The 27164-nt window shown below is 40.5% G+C and overlaps 1 protein-coding gene across 1 annotated transcript; it reads right to left on the bottom strand.

Annotated features, from left to right (window-relative positions):
* Positions 1-270: 270 nt before the first annotated feature.
* Positions 271-26101, bottom strand: lpcat1 (lysophosphatidylcholine acyltransferase 1). The gene is made up of 14 exons (XM_084379240.1): positions 25794-26101; positions 16925-17064; positions 16528-16742; positions 15647-15759; positions 15387-15447; positions 11639-11697; positions 9840-9874; positions 9346-9400; positions 6896-6978; positions 6638-6763; positions 4594-4747; positions 3288-3386; positions 3070-3211; positions 271-2070 (listed from the first exon to the last, which is right to left on the bottom strand). The coding sequence occupies exons 1-14, from the start codon at positions 25878-25880 to the stop codon at positions 1940-1942; spliced, it is 1500 nt and encodes a 499-aa protein (XP_084235366.1). The 5' UTR covers positions 25881-26101; the 3' UTR covers positions 271-1939.
* Between the last annotated feature and the right edge of the window lie 1063 nt (positions 26102-27164).

The raw sequence follows: 27164 nt of genomic DNA, 5'->3' as shown, positions 1-27164 counted from the left end.
ACACAAAGAACTGGAACATAGAAAGTATGACAGCACCTACAGCTGAGTAAATAAGGCTATACACATCATTTTAAAAAGGAGTGCTTCATAAAACTTAAGCACCACTGACTTGCTCTAAAGAAGAACAGCAGGTCAGTCTGTGAGAGTCAAAGAGTCCAAACACCTTGGGGTTAAAGTGTGAAAGCAGAGCTCCCCCTACTGGACGAAGACAGTGGGTGAAAACAACACAAAACTGGCAGCATTTTATTTGTGAAATAAAAACAAGGAGCCTGCAGATTTCTGCATTTAATTACGAAATTAAACATGACAGGAACATGCAGTCAAAAGGTACAAAATGTGTCAGTCCAGCATAAACCATCTGAGGTCCATATTTGAACCAGTGAAGAAATGCACAGGCTTAGGAAACTGAAGATCCTGCATGTGTAGTATCTGTCGGAGGTTTAAAGGATGGATTTGCTGCGACAAAAATGCTCAACAATCCCTCTTGGAAAAACTTGACGGTTTAAAAAATAATTTTCCTTGAATATGCAGAAAAAACTCTTTTTTCAGGGCATTAAAATGTAGCAAAAAAAAAAAGCAATCAAATTTCTCTTGATATTACTTAAAGGGGCACTATGTTGTTTCAAAGAAGAAATTGTAACTCAGAATTTTAATATTTACAGTATTAATGAGGAAATAATACAAACTTGGCAGGGTCCGCCACATATTTAATAAAGTAAAACAGTATTTTGACACAATTGTGTTGCCCTTTAAGGTCAGTTTGTTTATTCAGTCATGAAAACAAAGAGAGTTTGTTTATTTAGTTTGTTTAGGCCTAAAATAAAAATCAATGAAGATCTTTCTCTTCTGATTAAAATGTCTTCCCCAAAACTACAGAGTGCACCTTTAATAAATACATTTTAAAAAACCCATAGCTGATTTGATTGGTATTCAAACAACGACCAAAACAGGTGTATGAATTAAAAATGTTTTTGGTTTGTATATTTATGGCAGTGACAGAGCTGCTTTAACTAAATATTCTCTGGCAGATCTTTGCTTTTTTTTGTGCGTTTATCCAGTTTTTGGATTTTATTACATAGTTTGGTGCAACATCCCATCCCAGCATTTCATTTTTCACATTAAAGTGTGTTTACAGGTCTTGGGGAGTACAACTGTGAACAAAGTAGAAAGCCTTTTGTGGCTCCAGAGGAAGCTGCAGGTCATCTGGAAAATGTTCTCCAGTGATGTTTTTGGTGGCTACGTTGCATTGTGGGTAATATAGGCACCAGGTTTTGAGAAACAGTCCACCGGTCTAGCATTGCACTCCTATAACACTGCTTGACTCATTATCGACAGTTTAAAAACATACATGTACATAGAGCTCCTTCTGGAGCCACAAAAAGCTTACACTGCTTTTTTCATATATGAACTAATACTCCCCCAAGACCTGTAAACACACTCCAATGTGTAAAATTCCCCTTTAAGTTCCTATGCACACTATGTAAATGAAAAGCAGCATGTCAGGGCAGTCTGCTAGTGTCCATATGCCTGAGACGAACAACAGCGCTAACCTTCAACACAAAGTCAAAAAAAGGTTTCAAAACTCCCCATCTCTTATCAATCAATATTTTAAATATCTGTACTTCATACATAAGAAAATAAATTTCAAATAAATAATATATTTGCAGAGGAGAAAAAACATCTTTCTTAATATCACAACGGGGATAAAAAAAAAATAAAAGAAGGCAAAAAATTGTTCAGAAGAGAACTGAGAAAAGTGATGGAGTAGAGATTCTGACTCCTTCAGCTGTGCTGCACTGATCCATCCTGACAGATCCTAACTACTCCTTCTACTCCTCTTTGTTAAAGGCACAGAGGTGGTGGGCGAGTTGCAGCATGTGGAGATGCTGTTACATCAGACAGAGAAGCTTAATAGAGCTGTTGGGTATAAGTCCATTCTTCAGTCATCTTTGTTGTTCTGGCCGTTGCGGCTCTCTCGTTTGCCGATGCAGAACTTGCGCGGGTGGTTTTTAAAATCGAGGTAATGTTGGACGAAGTATGGGTGATGCTCTAAGAAATGATGAAATTCATCTGGAAAGGGGGGCAAAACAAAGAAAATGGTGTTAAATGCTATTAGTTGGTAATTATTCCATTAAACCTGAATTGTGGACATTAATTAACACGTTACATTCAAGCCCTTTCTGAACAAGTTCACACAATGTTGAAACGTGCTGATATTATTCATAAGATATTATTTACACCCTTTTTAAGTAGAAATCCTCACTGTAGCTGCGAAGCTTAAAGCGTTGGGACGCACTCCGTATGAAGTGCGTTGCGTTGAGGGTGTAAAAAACATCTTTTCATATCATTTTGGGATCTCTGGGCTGTCCGAGACTTGAATCATTCCAGACGAACTGTGTGGAGCCATTTGAGGTTTTTTTTTCTCTCATTTTTAACATTTTAAAACACGTCCCCGTCTACCTCAACACCGTTTTTTCCAGAAATGTATTTTGGACTACAACACTTCATCCAACATCAACAGTGTTTGTGTGAAAACTGTAAATACTAATATCTTTTTTTTTTTTTAAATGGTAAAGAGGGCACAGGAATATAGCTTTCATCCTAAATGTATGCTTCAATGTGAAGCATTTTAACAACAGTGTTAATATTTTTTCACTTTGAGCCATCAGAATAATTACTCTGATGATTACAGAGAAGATTAACAGCTTCCATTCGTCTGTATACTTCATTTTACATTATGTCCAGATGGGAAATCTGCTGGATTCTTTTATGTTTAAAAGGAGAAATTGCTTGAGAAACAAAGAGTGTGCAGAGAAGCTCTGACAGTTTCTAGAAAAGGCAGATGGTGGATGTAAAGGACCCTGGAAAATCACGGCAGACGGTACTTGTCCTCTTCAGTGAAGCCAAGAAGAAATCAAATGTGACGGTGACAGCACGGAGGAAGCAGGGACGCACGCACTGATAGATGCTGTCAATCATCTCCACAATGCTCTCATGTGTACAATGGTCTCACATCACTTTGTACTGAAGTTGAAAAGTGCTTAATGACAGACAAACACTGGGTCTTACCGTATGTCATCGTTTCTTGGTCATCATTGTCAAGCGATAAAAACATGCCTGATAGTTCCACCTCTTTCACTCCCAGCATTATTTCCAAGATGGCGGCGAGATCCTCCTCTCGGACCTCCCCTTTATCCTCGTTCTCATACATCTGCAGAACAACACATATTCTTAGTGCAATGACTTCAACCCTATTTCCACCCAGCTTCAGTAGTAAATTCACTCACCTTGAAGGCCAGTTTGAGGGTCTTCATTGACTCTGATGGCCGATGGACGGTAGACAGAGCAATAACATAGAGTCTGACGTCTATTTGTTCGTCTCCATTCTGGGAACAAAATCATCTTAGTGAGTAGAAGCAGCAAAGAAACAAATGTGTTTCAGATATGACAGTGTCAGCTGATGCACATTTTGAATCATTAATTCGATCTAATCCAATCCTGTAAACTCAACTGGGCAAAGAACTTCTGCTTCGAACTTAAAAGATCGGCTAAATTCTCTCATGCCTTCACCTCTGAGACTCTAATAAAGTTAGTTTGGTCATCTAGAAATCCAAAGTCACATTCAGTCAAATTCACACTAAGCAGACTGCAGATTCTCCACAAGGGGGAGCTGATCCGCAACTGTCAGAGCATTTCAACACATGAAACTGATAAGAAAGGAAAGTAATAGCAGTGATTTCAGGCCATTGGGTATTTTGAATCAGTGACACAGGGTCCTAACTCTGAAGCTCTTTTAAAAAAGAGTTAAAGAAGAGAGCACCTGAAACCTCGGCCAGTTCATCACACAAAAGACCAAAAACATGAGGTAGGAAGGCCAAACAAGGACCTGTCAAGGATGTGAGAGTAGCAAACTTCTCAGATCCAAGTGAGATTTAAATATTAATAAATTATCAGTCCGATAATGGATAATTTGCATATCGGTTATTAGCAGATAATGAAATTAAAGCCGATAAATAGAACCAATGATACAAAGCCAAATTGCTTCAGTTGACTTAACAAGTGCAGCATTTACACACAGCAAAGTTGGTTTGCCAGCTGGCAACAAACACAGATAAGAAGAGGGAGAACAAAAATGCTGTTGTTGCATTCTTAACGTAGAGCTGCTGATCCTGTGTAGAGCCACACATTGTTTTTCAAGTTCAGAAGAAGACAACACTATTGTAACTTGCTTTACATGTTCCACAAGTGTTCGGAGAGGAGGGAAAAGTCTATCAATTTATAGCTATGAATAATAAATCATCCATTTTTGCTCGCTACATCTTAGTCTTTTTACCCTCAGGGATGCATAAACTACAGGTTATTATTTTTGAAATACAAAAATGTGGAATTATTATCGGTATCGGCTGTGAGAAGCAGGTAATTATCAGTTATCGGCTGAAAAAATCCACAACAACTTCCCATCAATGGGTTCATCCGAGGAGCATGTGAATGTATGTTAAATCTGTACTTTTATACTGCTCCATATGTTCTCTTATACTAGTAAGTTATATGTACATGCCTGAAAAAAACTCTATTGATCGTGTGTGTGTTTACCTTGTCAAAGAGGCTGTGGACTTGTGTGAGTGTGTCTGTAACTGGCAGGTTAAGAAACTGGGCAAAGTCCTCCAAACTCAGCCGCTCTCCCTGCTGCTTTCTGGCTCTTCTGGCCTGCTCCTCCAGCACTTCCTCTGTAGTGCCTGCTCTCAGCCTGTTGGTGCACAGCGCACCAGTGAATATACAAACAATGTTGATAATAGTGTTCACCACATGGCTTACATATATGAAAACATTGTTTGTCACCTTGAATATATATATTCATACATTTTATCTTTAAATAATGTACAAATAATCATTGTTTTTTTCTGCTATATTTCCCTCGCATCAAGGTGTTGTCTTCATTATGACTCCATAGATTCTTCTTCTGATTCGCTGTTAAAAATGATCAGTGTGGTGAAGAGACAGCTGTGTCACTATGTTTTCACACATATGATGAAGAGAGTCGATTCCATCACCCTCAGTCTGATCAAAGGATTGCTATCTTTGGTTGTGCATACTAATCACCTCATACTTAGAACTTTTATTTTAATGAGATAACTGCTCCCAAAATGAAGCTAATTAGCAAAGAAAGTGAAAAAGAAATTGATTTCATTTGGGCATCCTTATATTTAAATGTTCAATTGAATTAACGACATGCTGATGTAAGATGATTTTTATAAACACTCTTTAATTAAACACCTGTAGGATTACCTTTTTATATCCGTCATATCTTCTCTAATTAACCAAATAATCACATGATATGCTCGCAGATATCTGATGATTTTATTTGAATGTATCACCTGGTTACAAGACCTGTTTGCAGAAAACTGTTGCATCTTTAAAAACATTCAGTCTTGGCAGAACATTTCTACTATATAACACTTAATCTGTCTTAATTTGATTTTAATTAACTGAATCATTTTATTCTACAGGATGATCTATCCTCCCGGGCGTGTTTCTGCCCTGCCACCAACAGGTGTCAGTGTTTCTTCACATTCAGTGTCCCCAAAGTCCAGGGCCCATATTCCTAAAGATTCTGAGAATCCTCTCAGAGAGCTCCTAGCTTAACCTAAAAGTTCCTAGCAAGGAGTCTTAGCTTAGGAGTGATTCCAGAACATTCTCAGAGAACTCTGAGCGAGGAATGGACAGAAACTCCTATCTTAGTGCGGAGGTGTGGTTGACCCCGTTGCTAGGTATGAGTCATCATTTCAAAAGCTGTGATTGGTTGATCCTAAAAGCTAGATAAAAAATATACTTTTGGTGATAATGGGCAAAGGATGGACCCTCAAATCGATAAACTTAATCATAGAATCTAATCTTATGAAGACTGTGTAATTGTAAATCATATTTCATATAAAAGAAAATATCTGTTAAATGAATAGTAAGCTATACTTTAAAATTATCCTACAAAATGTGTGAAAACTTAGGCCCACTTGCACAGTATTCACACAGTGATAGTTACATTTATTTGCTTATATTAATTGCCATGCTGGTAATTTTTGCACTTTCAACATTTTAACTCAATTTGGTATTAACAAAGGTAAAATGGTTCAGCTTTCATCAATGTCTGTGATTGCTGACTGGCCTATAAGAAGCAGTGTTGGTTGGCTTTCATTTCGGGTGGTTTTGCATTGTGGCGTTGGGTTGGAGAAGTAAGTGCAACCACAAACATGATTCCTGCACGATCCAATCTGTAGCGTTTCATTAAATCACTGTCATCCAGTGTTTGGAGAATATCTCTCCTGTCTCTTCCGTCCGCCATTTTGTCCTCTGCTTGGGGAACTCCTAAGCCGCTTAAAAGTCCTCTTCCCTGCTCTTAACAGATCTCACCTTAGGAGCTCTCTTAAGAGCTAGGATTCTTTAGGAATAGCTTTTATCTTTACTGGGAGCTACTCTTCACTTTTAGGGGAAATTCTAAGAAAACATCATGATTCTAAGAATTTTCTTAGAATTTGGCCACTAGGAGCAACTCTTTGCACTAAGAATCTTTAGGAATACGGCCCCAGGCTCACACCCATGGCCCACCCAGTCCAACCAGTTGATCCAGTCTCCCTCTACTCACCCGAGGCGGCGCACCAGCATGTTGAACTCCAGCAGGCTGCTGGAGTCATATATGGCCAGTGGGCCCTTTGACAGGCTGATCTCACGGTCATCAAACGACAGGTCTGTGAGTGGCATCTCCAGCGCCCTATCAGGACGGAGGGACAGGTTTATGAAGACTTTACCTATGGCTGTGTGTTATGGAGATCCAAAACAACCATGTGCAGACAATCTCACGCAGATCAGAGACACTCGTGCAAACACTCTAAGACACACTTACTTGGCCATGAGCTTTCTGACGTTATTGGCAAACAGGGCAGGGTTTTGCTTCTCCTCGTCTGATGGAGTGTAAATAGGCAAATACTAAGGAGACAGAGAGAGTGTCAACTTAATCCTGTCATGTAACTGTGCAGTGACTCACTATATAATACATCATAGGATAACATGAGGGAATGCTATGCAGGATTTTCCTAAAAAAGTAGACTCTTTCAAAAATAATCCCTCTCGATCATCATTTATCATAATATAATATTGTTTGTATATGCAGAGACCCTGCCCTCTGCATGTATTTTCTTATTATATCCATCAAGGAGGTGTTGATTGTTGGTTGGTTTGACGCCAGGATTATTAAAAAAATACTGAAGGGATTTCCACAAAACTTGGAAGGAAAATGGGTCTCAACCCAAAATAGACCCCATTAAAGGAGAATTCCGGTTATTTGACACCTGGACCTTATTTATAGGTGGGTGTGTGCTGGTATACTCACACAGACGATTGTAGCGCAGCTCGGAGTCCTTCGGAAGTTATTTACATCCAACCGATCGTGACCGCAGCTCACCGGGGCCACGGCAACGGAGCTTTTAAATATGAGTTATCTGCCGCGAAACTCGCTCATTTTACCTACATTTTGTCATAAATGGTCAGTGTTATCATCATGTTAGCTCAGCTAGCTTGTTGTCGTCTTCACCCAAACAAACTTTTGATGACGTCATAGGCATGCGCCGCCAAAACTCAGCTGTTTCACTTTGTTTTCGTCGGCTATTTCTGTGCAACATGGCAGAATATTTATCTGATGTAGAGGTGTCTCTTGAGGTTCTGACGCTGTGGTTGCTTGCCTTTTTTCTTTGGCTTCGTGGGAATAAAGTCCTCCGGAGCGAAGTGAGCACTGCAGACCCGATGACTCGCCCGCTTCAATTCTTCCACTTCAATATTCGTATCCATTTTGAGCGCAACAAGCCAGAGCTTTAGTAACTCCGGGTAGTCCAAAGGAAGCCGGTGGAAGCTGAACTTTGACGAACTAGTCATTTTGTTTGGACAAAGTGGAAATACACAATGGCGAACCATGTTTGTAGCAGTGCAGCCGAGCGTAAAACAGCGTGGACGGCACGGTACAAAGAGTATCAGCTGAGTTTTGGCGGCGCATGCCTATGACGTCATCAAAAGTTTGTTTGGGTGAAGACGACAACAAGCTAGCTGAGCTAACATGATGATAACACTGACCATTTATGACAAAATGTAGGTAAAATGAGCGAGTTTCGCGGCAGATAACTCATATTTAAAAGCTCCGTTGCCGTGGCCCCGGTGAGCTGCGGTCACGATCGGTTGGATGTAAATAACTTCCGAAGGACTCCGAGCTGCGCTACAATCGTCTGTGTGAGTATACCAGCACACACCCACCTATAAATAAGGTCCAGGTGTCAAATAACCGGAATTCTCCTTTAAGTTTTGGTACGGATCAAAACATTTTTTTCTCAACTTCCCTAACATTGCAAGATAGGACATTTTTGTTAATTTCCCTGGGAATAATATATGGATCATGTTAAAAAAAATCAGCTGAATATAGGTGTCTGGTATCTATGAGTGAGTACAATTTGATGCAGAACCTAGATCTGAACATAAATTACACAATTACAAAGGGCTATCGAGTTTGATATTGGATTAAGCCTGATTGAATTAAAATGGACTGCTGTGCCTTGGCAGGGGGATGAGTGCCATTCTAACTTTCTTAGTATTTGACTGTGTTTGGGACATTCCTAGGCTGCCTCCTTTGGGCAGTGGTTGTGTAGCCCCCAGTCTATGACAGCGCAGAGGTGAGGTTGGGACTTTAGGTTAACTTAGTTAGCTTGCTGAAGTATTGGCTTGTCCATTACGACAAATGTAATGTTCCTATAATAGTAGATTGCAGTGAATATACAAACAGTGTCCTCACAATAGTGGTTTCACAGAGTAATTGACTAGCAGACTATCAAAAGTGCTAGTTGAAACAAAGCATTGTTGCAGATTAACTGTTCATCTGAGATTTTAGCAAGGTGCGGTCATAAGTGACATCCTTATACATCACAGCAGGCTAACTAGAGCTTCTGAGATGTTCTTCTAACAACACAGAGGATGACATAACTTTAGTTGTTGTTGAGCATATATTTGTTTGAACAATCCCTTTCTTTATTATGCCATGATAAAAAACAGAACTGAAGATATTTAGAGAAGGAAAGACTGACGCTGTCCCTTCAAGGGTGCTGTCTTTACTGCAGTCAAGCAGTATCTCCAGCTCAGACAAGCTGCAAAACTGCAAATAACTCAACTGCAAATAAGTGAGCAGAGGGGCCAATTCCAGTGTAGTATACCTTTAGGCTAATATGTCTCTCAGTTTGGAGGCAAGACTGACAATATTGTGAGTATGAAGTTGTACCTGTGTAAGTTTTGCTGACTTTGGTTCACTATACCACTCACCTCTATCTCCAAGGGGTTATGAGGTTGGCACAGAGTAAGCCAAAGGATTTTGAACCTGGAAAATCAAGAAGATTCACACACAATCCTATTCAGTACAACTGTTCTCTGCATTTAAACCATCCCTGAAGAGCAGTGGGCAGTTATTACCCTTATAAACAAATTGTTGATGGTGGAAGAAACCGGAGAAAAGACAGGGAGAACATGCACACTCCTGACAGAAAGGCAGTCTTGCTTTGCAGTAATGGTGTTCACCACTGCGACTGAGAGATTATCATCAGGAAGATAAAAAATAATATAATAGATGGACACAAGACTGAACAGATAGCACTGGAGATAATGGAGGTTTCCCTACAGCATCTTAGCATCTTCATTGTTAATTCAAAACAGGTCACTTGTGTTTGAACTACATACTTAACAGAGGGCAGTAGAAGCTATGTGTGCGTGTGATGTTTGTAAGACTGTAGGGCGTGTGACAGAAAGACAGAGACACTCACGCTCCGGGCCCTTGCCACGTCCATGTAACAGTATCCTGTAGAGAGGAAGAGAGGAAATGGCTCAGGACAAGCACACAAACGTCTCATGGAGTCAATTTCCTACAACTTCTCTAACTTCCTGGAACTGCTGTTTGTTATTTCCCTCTGTTGTGTGTGTCTGTGGGATCTGAGGATGGCTGAAGACACAGTGACTTTATCCATATTGTTCTTTATTGCTGATTGATTGTTAATGTTGCAGTGAATGTATCATTTATTTGTTTGTTTATTTGACAGGGACAGTGCACAGCTTCTCAGCTGTTAGCTCGAGGCTAATTGACACCTGTAGTTCATGGGCAGGAGACAGAGACAACATCTCTGTTATGAAAATTAACACTGCAGAATAAAAAAAACGTTACAGACAATACATATTCAGTGCACAACAAAAACAACAACAAAGGTTAAGATTTCAAACATTAAAACACTACAACAATAGCCAAAGTTTCAAAGTCTCTCTCCGACTAAATGAACAGACGGAAACAGATGGAATGGAAACACTTCTGGTGGTGGTCTGGACAGGAATATAAATACTTCGTTAGTGGAGTTTATTCAGGTTTTCTGTGACACACTCAACTGTCCTGCGCTGCCACGTTGGCACTAAAGTCAGCACAGTGACTAAAGTCAGCCCAGAGGGAAACAGTGACAAAAGCTTTCTAGGGAAACAGACAAGAAATACTGAGTAATAAGAGGTGTATAATTCATGAGAGAGCAAGGAGAGGTGCCGAGTGAGAGACATGATACCTGTGTGTGTCTGTATGTGTGTGTGTTTGTGTGCCTAAGTGAGTGTAAGAGAGAGAGAGATAGATTGAGAGAGAAAGAGGGGGATGAAATATCATCCTACTAGAACATGAAGTCGTTCAACACAAGAGGAACACGTACTAGTGTGAGGGAAAGAAACCATTACATCACAGGTGTGTGTCATTGAGTGCAGCTTTATGTATATGGCGGTGGTGGAAGAAGTATTCAGATACATTACCTACTACTAATACCACACTGTGAAAATACTCCACTATCTGCATTCAGTTCAGTTCAGTTCAAGTTTTACTTGTAAAAGCATGTACGTGTTCTCAGCAAAATGTATGAAAATTAAAGGTACTCATCATGCAGTAAAACGTTTTAATATGACATGATGTTCTTGGATTAATATTACAGCTGCATCAATGTGTACGTTACATTTTACTGCTGTAGATGTGTAAGGCTGAGCTCATTTAACTACTTGACTTACTATATACTTAAGTAGTTTAATCTACAGCGATGCATCATATTCTATGAGATCATCATATGTTTGTAGCGGTGCAGTCCTGTTGGAACCACATGTCTCAAGAATTCAAGCATCAGCCTGTTTTTGGCTTTGTGACAATGTGTTTTCCAGCTGATTCAAGTTTTTTTGTTTTGTTTTCATAACTTCGTAAGTAGGAGAAGTTACCCCAACCCATAAAGAAACATTTCATCCTTCCATTTATCCAAAAAGTTGGAGATACATGGTTTTCACTGGATGGGAGGGGAAGGAAAATTTTGAATCCGACGAGTTACTAGTAACTACAGCTGTCCGATAAATGTAGTGGGGTCAAAGTACAATATTTTCCTCAGAAATGGAGTGGAATAGAAGTAGAAAGCAACATAAAATGGAAATACTCAAGTAAAATACAAATACCTTGAATTTGTCTTAAGTAGCATATTTGAGTAAATTTACCTGCAGGTGCATTTTAGTGTATTTATGTGTGAAGTTGGAACTGTAAAGGATTAAAAGAAAGCATGTTTACCAGTTTGTTTGGGTATCGTAGCACCACAGGCTGCACTGGGAGTCCTGGTATGAAAGCACCTGAGAGACACAAGAGAAGAAGGAGGTGGTGAGATTAAACTGGATTTACTTGCATATATTATTAGCAAAAATAAATGACTACAAGTACTACATTGTTTTGACAACAGACTTGTCTACAGACATTAAGTGGCTTGAACACAGCAGAGAGGTCTGAGTTGTGTACTTGTTTGGATGAGTGACAAGCCCCTAACCTCAGGATAACCTCCAGCCCCAGCAGATAAGCTCTCTATGGAGATTCTTTAATGTCCTGCTGATGACAGACGAGTTGACAGAAGCTACATACAGTATTTATTACTGGACAAAGCCCTATTCAAGCTACTGTCTGAGCTCTGAATAGATGAGGATGGGATAAGAACATTAGCATTGGGACTAAAGCTTAGACCTTAATGGCTTAGTTGTTTTGTTTTTGACCTGTTGGGGGCAGCACGACAAGATATCAAGGTGTTTTCTTAACGCGTTACATAACAGTTGCCTATTTACAAATCTAGCAGGTACAGAGCAACATTAGCAGGTCAAGGCTTGTCCAATATGCACCTTTATTATAGCTCTGTTTTGGTCTCCCACTATGTTTACTAGCTGGTTGCTAGATCTGTCTGTCACACAGAGAGTGTTTATCATGACGTCATTGCTGAAAACAGCTGTCTGGTGCAGCTGAAAATAAGGCTGATGAGAACAGTGAACCAAAGCAGTAAATGTGTGGACTGTAAAACCAAAACAATGAGCTGAAAGACGCTAAAATCCTCTGAGGGAGCAATAATAATTATCTGTGGTTTCATCACTTTATTGGTTGTATCAAGTTTTCCTTTCACATTACACAAAGCGATTTTACATTACTACATTATTTAACAAACAAATAAGTTAAACAAAAAAATGATTGATCAGTGTAGCTTAACTGATGCATGTCTTTAAGGCGATAATTACTCTTTCAGATTGCGTAAATGTTTGAATATTTTCCCATATCTCAGATATAATCTGTTCAGTGTTCCCTTGAATGAATAAAAAAACACATTTTAATGGGAAAAATTGGTGAAGTTACCCTTTAAGGCAGGGGGAGGCTGGTTTCACTATACCACTTTAACACAACACCTCCAGTATGAAGGTGGTGAACATATGAATTCCGAGCAGCTGTATTGTTGCATCACCAAACATGGCTGACATCTGATTTAAATAGAACAATACTGCCCCCACATTTTAGTCTAGCTGCATATGAGACTGAAAGAACGTTAAGAGGGACCACTCACTGCACCCTGTGAACAACGTGCCTATAGCAAGGGGACTGACAGCGAGAGAAGGCTGAACATGAAAGTGACGGCTCTATTAAAAAGGCCTTTTGAAGACTGGAGGTATCTTCAGAGCGTGTCACGCACAGGTGGCACCATACACACTAAAAACACACAGACACACACGCACACACACTGCTGCTCTGCTGCGCTCGGAGCCAGTGAAGAGACATAACTAGAGGAGACACATCCAGAGAGGACTGGTGCCACACAACAGACAGATCAAGCTGGACAAACACACACACACACATACACACACTCAAACAAAGCAGGACAGAGTGTGACCAACATGGCTTACTGGGAATGACAGAATTACAGACTGGAAGAAAGGGGATTAGACAGAGCAAGCACGGAACAATGGTTGACAGCATAACACACACACACACAAATACACACACCGTTGGGACGTGAGCAGAAAAACAAGCCCAAAAAAGATTGGGTGCAACAGTTATGTGTCCTGGTGAGGTGTCCCCGAGCAAGACGCTGAACCCAAACCTGCTGGGCCAACATGAAATTAATTTGCTCGGACATCTACACCTGGAGCTGGCAGCCATGCAGTCAACTTCATGCATAAATAATCATTCACAAGTCCAGGCACACTAAATGAAATGAATACTGAACAAAGTGATCACACGCAATCTCTCTGTTAGCACACAGACACGCCGCTGGCTGGAAAGAACCAAGAAGCACAGCCAGATACTGAGCTGAGCTGTGGTTTGGACCATTATGTCATTGTGTCACCTTCTCTGGAGAATGCCGACCCCTATTTGGACTTTAGGTAGCTCACAATTTGTGTTACACTTCGGAATGATGTGTCGGTTGAACAGGACTAAAGGTTGCAGTTGTGCGCCTAACTTTTTAATTTAGGTGCACACATTAATACGTTTCAATTTAACTTCTTAACACATTATGTAAATGATTGTAAACAGGAAAAAAGGTGCAAATACATGTTATTCTCCATATAAAGCTCACGGAACAACAAGAACAATGTCAGTTGTTTAAAAAATAAACCTCTAACTTTGAGACGACCCGGAAAAAATGTTTAGTCGACAGATTTTTGGGTGCATGTGCGACCAAAAAACCCTGGAGCTCTGCTTTGATTGGTTTCTGTCAGATAACATTTCAATGACACAACGTATTTCTCATTCACTACAATCTGTGATAAAAGGACATTTAATATTTATGGTGACAGCGTCAGACGAGCCATATTATTTGTATCAGTCCCATCGAGAAGAACAGTTAATATTATGTCCGTGTGATAACCAATCTGTGGAGGTTTTGCTATACTGTCATAGTGTCTGGACAAGTTTAAAATCTCTCAACTGTTCAGAACGCTGGTGACATCCGCTGGTGACATCCCCGTCACCCTTTTATTTTTTGTCCTGGCCAAGGTGAGAATATTCACTGTATTTTTGTCTCCTATGGATCATGTCATGCACCCACATCCTCCTTGCTCTGAAGTCCCAAACACAAATGTATGGTAAACCACATAGGGACAGTCTCGATCATACAGCGGTGGTTGTCAAGATATTGTTGTCATAGAGACAAGACACATGCAGCGTTTTTTCTCTCAGTGCACAAGCGCTTCATCTCAGCGCTCCTGAGCGCACAGACAGTTATTTTTTGCCCATAAACAACGCTATGTGGATAAGGGCCCTAATGGCTCTTTTCCATAAACACGTGCTCGCTTGGCTTCACATGGTCTGACATGGAGCATCAGCCCAGAACAACAGGAAATTACATCCCCATTACAGCAGAGATTCCCTCCTGAAGTGGTGTCTTTAATTGATGATACACTAATGAAATTAAAACCAGCGTACTCTAGCACAGTTTACTATTGGAATGTGCAAGGGATGTTGGTAGGCAGCTACTTATTATTATGAATTTTCAACAATTTGTTGCTCTGATTTTGCCTGGCATCCACCAATTATTGCACGAAAAACAAAGAAGATGAAATGGATCTAGAAGAGGAAAAAGAAGCTACCATTTGTCCCTGAATATTGATGAAGCCCATCTGATGTCAACGCAACATGCTTGGGGGCAGTCAAGCATGCTGGTCTGTCAGCACAACTTGGCACGCTTAAACTGATAACGGAAACGCAAATGGACGCAACACGGTTTGACTCCAATGGAGAAGCCCTGTAAGTGTCTGCAACCACATCAGTGGGGAAGGTTTTTGCTAAACGCTAACATAAGCATGCTAACAAGCTCACACTGACAACGCTAACATGCTGATGTTTAAGCAGATATAATGTTAACCGTTGTCACCATCTTAGTTTAGCATGCTAACTTTTGCTGATTAGCATTAAACACACACACACACACACACACACACACACACACACACACAAAGGCTACCTTCCACCTAGTTTCATGATGCCTACAGCAGAAAAGGAGCTGTTTACATACCAGCCTTGTATAAGATGAGACCCGACCTGTTGGTGCACGTCCCCTCCGGGAATATCATGATCTGTAATAAACAAACACTCATTAAGGTCTACATACAAACACAGATGCATCTGACCCTTACTCATTGTTTTAAACTGTGTGTGACTCATTGTATTTACGCCATCACCTTTCCATTCCCATGCAGTGTGAGCACAGTTTAGATCCACGTTTCTCTGTGTGTATGTACAATATGACTTCATGTGTGTTCTCAGGTATGTTACCTGAGGCCACTCCCCTCCAGACCGGGCTCTCCGCTTGATCTCCTCCACAGTTTTTCTTCTGGAGTGCTGATCCGACCGAAACACAAACACTGGCCTGATGTAACTGATCAGAGCTGGGAGGACGTTGGTGAGGAGACAGATTTTGGATGTAGGCCAGAGGAAGAGAAAAAACAAAAATGTTGACAACATTCAGAACATTTCAACTAGAAGAAAGGCTAATTAAGTAGGAGCATTAGTTTAGGAACGTAGGAATTAGGAATCATGTTAGGATAATTAAGTAGTTAGGTACATTTAGACATTTGAACGTATCACCAGACCTAAATTATCACAATGAAACTACTTCTCAGATCAGAACTAAATTAGAGGACACTGAGCTGCAAAGATCCATGTTATTCACATGATCACAATTAAGGATCAACATTTCCACTAATGTTTTTTTTTTTTTTTTATGATTTTCACTAAAATATACCCATATAATATTTTAAAGACCAGATTTGTATAAAGGTAATGATCACAAGTTTTATTCTCATTGGGTTTGGTATCATTTGCCGACATCCTTCCTCACTCTCTGACTCTATCCCAGATGTTTTCGCAACAGGCAACCAAATGAAACGCATCATTACCTCGAGTAAACTTGTGGATGGGCTGGAACAATTGGGACAATTTAAGTACACAGCTCTTTTTACATATGACATCTTTACATTCTTTTCATATCACAGTCTGGTACTTTCTACTCAGCATTTTGCATTGTGTGTCAGCAGGTTGCCTTAAATTGAAAATATGCTTTATGTTATTATGGCACATACTGTAACTGCACTGTAACTTGAATTTCTTTTGTTAATCTGTGGATAATAGAGGAAATGAAAATGCGTAACACTCACTGCCCCAGACAGGAATGCTCCTGCTCTCCAGTTTGGTGACTATGGAGCACATGGTCATGGTGACTGGGATGGCATCAAAGTAGGAGGAGTGTGGTGCCACGGTGAGGATGGGAACTTCAGAGGGCGCCGCCCGCTCTCCTTTCACCTTGATCCAATGGAAACCTCCGCAAAACCACAAGGCTCGCATGATCACTCGTAGACACACGTCTACAAACCTGAGGAAGGGCACACGCAGACACTTGATGTGAATAAAACAATCAGCAGATACCTGACTGTGGGTGACATGGGGCTTGTTTGTTGAGCTCTGTTTATCATTTTTGTGTAATCCCATATGGCTTAGTAGCACACATACACTTTAACACTTTCCCAGACACACAAATATCCCCCAGACACACACCTCCTCCACCACGACTGTGGCTCCATGACAAACTCGGACCGTCCCAGGGAGGCTGCGAAGGCGAAGGGCCACGCCAGCAGCATGAGGAAGGACACGAGCAGCAGCCGCACAGGAAACACCGTGACAGACATCAGTCCGATCTGAGGGGACAGAGATGGGGAGATATGAACAGTCACATTTTTACCATTCTACACTACACAAACTACTACTCACTGTGCAAACATTTGACATTCCTATGGCTTTTTAGCCAGCTGTCAAACAATAATTGAAGTCTTGAACATACTGTACATTCCCGTTCAGCAGAATAATGTGCCTGCAAGTCCGACAGGGTCGAGAGGAGGAGAGGCACATTCCATCTGTGCAACAACCATCTGTCAATCACACAAAACGCCACGCTCTAATTACACTTACTTACTAGTTAGGAACCCCTAGAGTTTACAGGCTTACACGTCCAGCATGTATGTATTTATGTAGCAATACCTACCACGGAAATATCGATTAGATTGATTGGAATCTAATCATTTTAATAAATAAACGAACAGCAAAATAAAAGATCCGTTAATATATAAAATGCCTCTGTATTCTTACCGATTTGAAGCTTTCCTTTAACCTCGACATAGTTGCTCTTTTAAAAAGATTTTTGCATTACATTGACATAGTGTAATTAAATACTACCACGTTCCATCTTTATCTTTAATGTTACTTACTACTTAATAGTTTTAGAGGTTTTTTTGGACTCAACTCTTGGACACAAACATTTCCCTGCTCTCCGATATCAACCTATTCCATCCTCATGTATATCACTACCCATCTACATTCAATAAAAACGGTGCAGGGTAAATGAAGTTTTGTCTTATTAATGAGCAAGTTATTTAATCTCTTATTTCTAGATTAACAGTTGATGTTCAAAGGAAACATTTATAAACATGCCTGAATGTATCACAGATGTGCATATATTGTAAATTATTGGATATATCAGTAGTTTATATCTGTAAAGAGTACCCAAAAACCTTTCAGTATCTGATATTATATGTACTTAAGTATCAAAAGTTATTTTCTGGCAATAAATATACCAAGTAGAGGTCAACCGATGTGGCTTATTCAGGGCTGATACTGATACGAATATTTATTTGGAGTAAACATTTTAAAACAACCAGTGATGGAATGTACTCAAGTACTGCTTTTCAGTACAATTTTCAGGTACTTTATTTCCATTTTTTGCACAACATATATATGATACATTTAGTTAGTAGTTGCTTTGCAGATTCAGATTATTCACTGTTTATGGGCTATGAATTGTGATGCGTTACCAATCAGATGCTGTTGGGTGCGGGACATTGTGTGAGAGGATGCTGCATCAGAGCCAAAGTAGCTCTGTGATCATTTTACCAATAATCAGAGTAATAATGAATGATGTATATCAGCCCCGATAATGAGCTAGGGCTGATAATCGGTCTACCCGTAATACAAAGGTATCAGGGGTTTTGCTACTTTTAACCTTGCACAGCAGAGCTCTAGCTGGGAAGTACCTCTGCATGTTCAACTTCAGTGCTGAGGTCTCACTGAGATGTAGCACTGTGGTGATAGTGGGATCAGTCTCCTCACCAGGGTGGAGAGAGCAGCAGAAACACTTTATCAGGAATGTTTAACCTCCAGGCAGTTAGTCCCAACCCATGTGAATAACTGTGCCAGGTTACAATAGTTTATGTAGATCTGTGTTAAAATGCCGGTTTCAGAACCATCATTAGAAATATATACAGTTCTCTGCTGGCATTTTATTTGGTTCTTATTTCTTTATTGTATTTGGTCTATATATTTGCGTGTAATTGGCCTTTTTTCTGTGCTTGTTTTCTGGCAGTAGCACCAAATAGCTGGTAAAATGTAATGATTTGTCAGGAGCCTCTTGATAAGCACAATGCATCTCAAATGTATGTAAACAATACATTTGTTCAGAGATGGAGGGGTTTCCTGACAGTTTGGCATTATCAGACAAGGACTTTTGCTTTTGCATAAAATACCAGTGAGGTTTTACTGTATAAATAGTAAGGCAGGAAATAAGATAAGACAACTCTGCAAACAGTGTATGAGGTTGAGTTCAGCCTCTGGTCATAGAGTACAGTTTGAGTCTTGTCACTGAAATGAAGTGCACTGAAGCCACAGAGGAGATGAGGAGTCAGCTGACTGACCTGTCATGCCTTTTCTCTTACTGTGTAATGAGAGAGATGTGGAGTGTGTGTGTGTGTGTGTGTGTGTGTGTGTGTGTGTGTGGGGACTAACAAGGTCACAAAGTCAAGGCGGCCAGTGTAAATTCACACTGTGTGACATTCTAAGCCCCGTCCTCCCCTTGTCCGACCTCGGGTCGATCTCTTCATCCCGCACTTTCATCGCGCTCCTCGTCCACCCACCCCTCTCGTCAACCCCCCAGCCTGCCTTACAGTAATCTCCAATCCCGTAGGAATTCCTCTCCTCAACTATCCATCCATCCATCCATCCATTCATCCATCCATCAATCTCTCACTCCCCATGTGATGTCTATTTGCTCAGCTACACCTTCATCTATCATGCTGCTCTCCCTTCAACTGTTTTCCTCCTACTTTGCATTTATGTGCCTTTTGTGACCACTCTGGGGAATCATATCTAACCCCCTTCTCTTCCTGTCCCATCTTCCCCTTCTGTCCTGTGTGTTTCTCCCTCCAGAGGAGCCCAGGTGCACACTGCAGGGCTGTATTAATAAATAAACAGTAATGGGGGTGATTTATGATGCTCTAACGCCTCTCCCTGCCTCACCACCCCCATGGCTGACGCACAGTGCACTCATCATCAGAGCTTAACGAATCCATCTGGGAGGATCCACTGACATTTTCTCAGGAGGTGGCATGACAATGAGCTGGGGAGGGGTAGTGGTGAGCCATTTCTACTGTTTTATTAGAGTACCATTCTCCACTGATGATTTGAAATTTGCTATGAAAATATGCTTCTGCAGTGCTGGACTCACGTGTACCATCTTGAGTGCGATCATTTGTTACAGAGCCCTCAAAGCCTCCTCTACGTGCAAGGTTGCACAGAGATTTTTCATTCCACGCATTCTTCTTCATCGTCAAAAGCTGGTGCCTACATGTCCCACAATGCAACTCTACTGCTGCCAGTTTGGTTGAAGATTCAGTGGGGCTATACTCAAAACACGTGCAACATGGCCAGGTTTTTTTTTTTTGCATGAACAGAGTATCACAACAGAGGTGTCAACTTTCTTTGTTAACCCACGTTTTCTTCCTCCGGCTTTCCCACAAAAAGGGGCTTTTGGTGCGTCATTTGACTCCTCTTCAACACTAAATGCACCAATCACGTTCCGCCTACTACAGTTAAGAGGAGCAGGGTGTTATAATAGAGAGCTAGATTTTTTTAAAAGCATTACAGCAAAAAGCAACACTGTCACAAAAGGCAAATAAGGCAAGAGGAGATCGCTGGCAGAAAAATGCTGATCATCTTAATGCATTTATTTTACCTCTCAGTGCACTCTCAATGACTGGTTTCTATCTAATGTGACAACTGCCCCTTCAAGCTCTTAAACTTGAAACTTGCTATTTAAATATTATCCTTAAGAACTGCATTTCGGTCTGAAACTGTCCTACAATGAAGGATATCTGAAATTCACTTTAGTTTTTGGCCAAATCAAAGTGAAATCAATTTTACTGACTGCATATTATCAGTGATCAAACTGACTAACAGACTAATCAATTTCTTTAATCGGTGTTCTATTAGCTACAATATCTGCAGTGTAAAACAGACTTGGTAGCAAATCAGGACCAAGATTAAAGAAATAAAAATCCAAAGCGGTATGTAGTTGCTGTGGCATCATTCTTTTAGTGTATGGGATGCTGTGTAAACTTTTCTGCATCACGTGGCAAAAAACACAATGCAACGCATAGGCCACAGCTTGTGCTGATGTAATGGCATGGCTTTGTTCGCTGGCATTCCTTACGTACAGCTCAGCAAGTCTGCATATAGCATATTCCCTCAACTAAGAATCTATATTGTTCATAGATAATATCATCAGTAAAAGAGGAACGGCACTATTTTTTGCCTTTTTAAATCCAAGACTCTGTGAATAACCTCCTCCAGACCAGGTAAGGTGTGAAGCATTAGTTACAGCGGTGATCTATCCAGGTTAAAAGACAGCCACCTTTGTGACAACACTAGCTTTAGCATCAACATACCTCAGTAAACCATGAATCTTGCTTGGTACACTCCTCTGGTGCTAGTAGCCACATCACTTCAGGCATTTTATCAGACTTCACACAGCCCCCTCTGGAGGCACAAATGGCTTTATAGTGCTTTTTGACATATGCAGTAGCACTGCCCTTTAATGGAAGTGTACTGTTAAATTGCCGGAGTACCGCTTTATGGTTTTACGACTCACAATACAATAAAAATAGTGAGAAAATGATGAGAAAGAACACTTCTAACAAGAGTCAATGAACCTATAAGCAGATTTGTTTGTCAAGTAGTTCAATATAAAGAGTTCAGTAACACAAAAACTTAATCCACCGCTTGAAATTATTATTAAATGTTATTTCATTCTACTGCTTTTCACAATAACAGAGTTCATCACAGGTCGTTTTTATCTCCATTTTCCTCCTTTTTATTTTACAACGCCACTACCCCGTCTGACTTCTCTTTTCATAAGACCACTTTTTATCACAGTTTAAGTCCGTCCATCAAACTAACAGACAAACTAGGCAGAGATAGTGATACAATCAGCTGTTGACTCATTCAGATGAAAGCAGCAGCTAACCACAGATGAATTGCCATTTCACAGTAATGATAATAATTCATTTATCACATTATATATTTTTTATCTTTAATTTATTGTTTCAATTTTGGATATTTGTGGTTTCATGGGTTTCAAGTAGTTAAAGACTGATTATAATTATAATGAAAAGTCACAAGATTTGGGGGATAAAATCACTTTCATCTGATTTACAGGAGTTAAAGGAGCTCTGTGAAACTTCTTCTTACGTTATGTTGGCGGTGTGGAGAGCGGCGCAGAGATGAAGCACTTGAGAACGTGCATAAGGTCACATCCACTGGACTGTGGCAAAAGGTTCCCAGTCCAGCAGCATTAAGCAACTTAAACAAATCATCTACAGGCTTGTATAGGCAACCGAGAGAGACGGCGAAGGTCTAATTTTTCACGTCATGTTACCATCCACTCACATATGGCTAATAAAAGAAGTGATTAATACATGGATATTGGTGCAAATTGTTACATAGAGCCACTTTTAGAGCAATAACCTTTTACGCACACAAAATGCCTAAAGGAACAAAGGAAATGTCTTATTGTCTACCCCTAATGCTTATGTAGACCAAATAGCAGCAAATGTCTTTTGACCTGAGGGTAATGTTTAGTGACTTGCTGGGCCATTCTGTTGTATGTTAAATATTCAGGAGGCTCTGGGAAGCCATGATGGTCCCATTGTCTCCAAATACACAAACGCACACACCCTCTGTATGTACATATGGCAACATTAAAGCTGTTATGGGCCATTAAGGCACTCAGCCCATTCTACAGCTGGGCACTTACATGTATGCCTTCTTCACTCACACACACACACACACACACACACACACACACACACACACACACACACACACACACACACACACACACACACACACACACACACACACACACACACCTTCTGTATGTTTGCATTTATGTATGTATGTATGGCAACATTATTTTACAAGTAAATATATTTTTAGAAATAAACCTGATTTAAAATACCTGACTGAATTACTTATCTGAAGTATTGTCATTTTGATATTAAAGCAACATTATGTAACTTTTCATCATATCAAGTTATTTCCAGCCCTGCACTGACTGACAATTAAATACTTTTCCATAGCCATGCCACGTAACACCCAAATCCCGTGTGCACTGTGGCCCAGCACCCGTTTAACTGCTCCATGCACCCTGCAGTGAAGGTTAATTGCCCCGAGTTAATTGTTTTTTCAATGAGTCAAGGAAAGTGTGCTCTGATTTCCTCATGGGAGCCCAGGAAGCACTCTACCTGTCCTTCTGTTTGTCATGTTGTTGGTGTACAGATGTCGTTTGTGTGTCAGGCAGGAAGAAAGAAAATCCAAAACAAAGGTATTAAATTAGATCATATCTGGTATCAAAGATTTTTTTTTGCCTATTTGAAATATGTATGCTATTGAAATTTACAGTACCTTTATACCCATACATTTTTGTTTCAATACATTATTAGGATCTGCTGACACTCTCAGAGAAACTAGAATAGAATAGAATGGAATAGAATAAAATACTACAAATGCAAAAAAATATGTTTACCATTTCTCCAGCATTATTTGAGATATTCAGACTTGACAACGGTCCCAAATCAATCTCTGCACATTGCAGCGCTATATAATGTATATTTTGTCTGCAAGCTGTTGAGTTGGCAGCCATGTCTGTATGATGTTCACTGTCCAGCAATGTGTGACTCAGCTGGAATGAGCGCGACTGTCTGTCGGTCTGTTTCAGTTGCTGACCTAGTTGGTCTACAGTCCTGCTGATCATGTTTACTGGAAGTCAGGAAAAAAAAAACCCAGCACGACCAAATGCCAGGGGGGCGGATGTTCTTATGCATCAAGCAGCACTTGACAAACCGACAGACTCAAAAGTAGAGACATACCTAGAAACACACATGCCATGCAGTTATATAAATCTAAAGCTTATAGAACAATATATGTGCAGTTTTTAACCACAACTTTCTCTTTTATTTTGAAACAATAAGATATCAGGAGAGAAACAGAAAGAACTCAAGTTTTTGTGTAGGCACAGCTCATGCTTGTTTACATGGGACTGTGTGCGTGCGAAACAAGTTACTCCACACGTGTTTGTGTGGAAGTGGAAAAACACACCTCAGTCATCACCACATTACCAGCAGGCGGTGGGAGGTGTGAAGCAGACACACACATGCACACATGGTCCAGTTTACATTAACTGGACTGCTGCTGTCATCTGGCAGACACACAACTGTTTGCAATCTGCTGCAAACTCAGACATGTACTAAAGACATTCTTGCAGCAGGAATTACGCTGGGAAAAGTGTAGTTACAGTATTTGGTAACCCAAACTGAAGTGGTAAAAAGGTCTTCACAAAGCCGTGTCCAAAGGCATGGTTTACTGCTGTTCAAGCATGAACCAAAAAGGCAAATGGCCAAGGTTTACCACTTTTCTCAGCGGAGCCTAATTGTTGGGAACCGACAGTACCAACATAAAGGCCAATTTCCTGAGCCTTGTGCTTTGTATGTTTAGCTCTGAATGAAAGGCAGGCACCTCTGGGCCCTGGAGCTATGGAGAAACAGAAAAAACCTGATCGGGCAGAGCACAGGAAGTATACTTCCTCCTCTTGTCTGACTGTGTAACTTGCTTTGAGTGCAACTTGTTTCATTCAAATCCATTCTGAACTCTCTACAAGATGTTAGTTTCAGAGTTGCACTAAACTAGATGAAATCACTCATTTAGTAGGTTAGATGGGGCACATTAGCAGTTTGTGTCCAGGGTAGCCATTCTGTCGGCAGACCCCACAAATCACTACGAGAAGCTATTGATCCATTGGTTGATTGATGAGGAGGCACTGCCCTCCTCCAGCAATGACAAACCATCGATTTGAACGGTTGATTTAGGATGTAGCCACAGCTGTAGCAGAGTATCTCAACTACCACTTCCATGTCATGTTTGGAGCTTACACCTCGCTTTAACATCTGTATTTATACAATCACAAGTATCAGTCCGCAGGTCTTCCTTCGCACCTAGAAGAGCCCTGACTGACCTTGACTTTAACCCAAACCATTAGTCACTCTTTCTGTGCTATCCTGTAAACTGATCCATGCTACTGAAGACTACCTGAGTGCACACAAGTGTAAACACTGTGTGCGTGTATGTGTGTGCACATTCCAGTGGATGAATCAAAGGAAACAGCTAGAAAACAGAGACTGACAGGGGGAGCATGTGGGAGGAACTCAAGTGTTTGTTATCCTGCTCAGCATGTCAGTACGACAGGAAAACAAAACAATCACGTCAAGACTGAACGTACAGGTTTAAGTTGTTTAGAGTGTGTTGTGTACTTGCCGAAAGGTGCTTAGTTAAAAATCGAATGCAAATGTCTGACATGCAAATCCGGTCAATCAAAAATCAACTAGGGGCTTGTCTCTTAGTGTCAGATAACAGCCACAATGGAGCATATGGGGCAGCATGGCAGTTACACGTAACTGATGAACAAAATATGATACGCGTGAGATCCAAAACTGTTAGCTATTCATTTCCCACCTCAATCTGAGCTTCATGTGAGAGTGCACAGGTGTTGCTCTTATCTCTGTAGATAATACAGACCCTACTGAAGGCCAAGCAGGTAACAGATCTAAACTAAAACACTACATTTTACAGTAGGGGTTCTGACAATAAAATCTGAAGTGAGCCTAAGATCTACCATGGATCTGTGTGGTTGTTTTGCCTTGACACTCAACAATAAAGAGTGCAACTCCACTGTAGGAGGACTGAGGTTGATCCTAATGAAGTTTACTCTGTCTGACTACAAGCAGAAAAAGGACAACATGTCCTAGATAAAACATAACTTCACTTCTCCTACGTTTAAAAAACAATGTTTAAAGTAACTTCATACATGCTAACATGCTCCATCACCAGAGTGTCAACTGGCCCATCAGCTCTGACAAGGTGAGTCAGGTTAACTTGTAACTGGTACATTCGAATTATAAACAAAGGAAGTAGCTTAATATTAGCGGGAACGGTGTTTAACATTAACAAAACAGAAGATAATTATAATTGGTTATCTTAATTGTCTTACCTTTATTTTCTCACCCATGGTGAATTTCAGCTTGTGGACGAAGGGGTTTCTACCCACTCTGGAGGGACGACTGTTTGACGACTTCATGGCTAACGACCTGCCTGCACCTCCGAAAACAAGGAAGAGTCGTGTCCAAAATTTTCCCGTAACGTTATTTGAGTTCGTCGTAGGTCCAGCGTGTCCTCCTCAGTTCTCAGCCCAGCCTCCTGTGACTGACCGCCGGGTCCAGAGAGGAGAGGCTCATGCTGGGTGTGGAGGAGGGCTCGTTCACAACAAGCTAGCCAGATGGAGCGACGGGACTTCCGGTTGAGGGGTTCAAAATAAAGCTCCTGTGCCTGTGGTGGGCATTAGACAAAATAGCGTATGTTTTTAATGTGACAATAAAAATAAGTGTGCCCCATTATAATGTACACCGTGCTGTGAAATAAAAAAGGCTGAAACATTTCTCCTCTCTGAGGCTGCAATGATATCCCTCCAAAAGATAACACCGAAACATTCTTGTTGTATTCAGGAATTGTATTCAGAAACAACGTTCGCAGGCACTTTTATTTTGAAAGCAACGACCAAATGCGGAAAGCTGGTGGCACACGCCCCTGTCACATGTTTCCTTCTTTTATGAGGAATTATCTGAAAAATTGCAGAAGTCATGAATCTATATCAAATCTTTATTTTATATGTTAAGTTCTGTATCCATATATGAAATTAAACTGTACTTTGAAACACTGAAAGGACTGACAAACCAGAAAGTCATCATGAGGAGTATGGTCGTTTACAATGCCTTAAAAAACCTGTTTATAATTTAAGTGTACCTCTGTTTTGTTGTGTTTTTGTTCTTGTTTGCTTGTCACATTATTAATTGTATTTCGATTCAGCAAATAAAGGGTGCCTGATGCTTAAAATCCTCCAGTTTAACTCATTACATATACAACTGTAAATCTATGCACTGCAGAAAACGTCACTGCAAACTCCCAACAGTGTACCACAGACATGCTAGAGCCCTAGAAATGGTAAGATGTGATTTAATTAAAGGGGCACTATGTCATTTTGGAGAGGAAATCTTAATATTTACAATAGTGGGATAATAATACAAACTAAGGGAAATAAGGTCCCCAGAACTGTTTGAAGCTAGAAAGGTGGCAGGTTCCGCCACATATAAACAAAGTAAAACAGTATGAAATTGTGTTCATAACAACATGAACCCTTTGAATAGAACTGGACATCTGAAATATTTACGTCACTCATCCAAGTGACAGTCACGTACGCTCATGGCCTGACACAAACTGATAACAGGAAGATGAAGATAATAGCACTCTGTGACTGTCAGTGGAATGTGTGCCTGAGATGTTTGAGGTGATTTTCCTTCAGTGAGAT

This window comes from Pagrus pagrus, assembly GCF_965226575.1.
Source record: "Pagrus pagrus genome assembly, chromosome: 17".
Taxonomy (NCBI): Eukaryota; Metazoa; Chordata; class Actinopteri; order Spariformes; family Sparidae; genus Pagrus; species Pagrus pagrus.
This window is presented reverse-complemented; position numbering and strand designations above follow the sequence as displayed.

Excerpts from the sequence above, each read along its gene's own strand:
- lpcat1 (XM_084379240.1), bottom strand. The coding sequence starts at position 25,880 with ATGAAGTCGTCAAACAGTCGTCCCTCCAGAGTGGGTAGAAACCCCTTC. Across the intron at positions 6,764-6,895 it reads GTCAGAAAGCTCATGGCCAA|GGCGCTGGAGATGCCACTCA; the intron begins GTAAGTGTGTCT and ends CCGTCCTGATAG. Across the intron at positions 3,387-4,593 it reads TCCACAGCCTCTTTGACAAG|AATGGAGACGAACAAATAGA; the intron begins GTAAACACACAC and ends TTTTGTTCCCAG.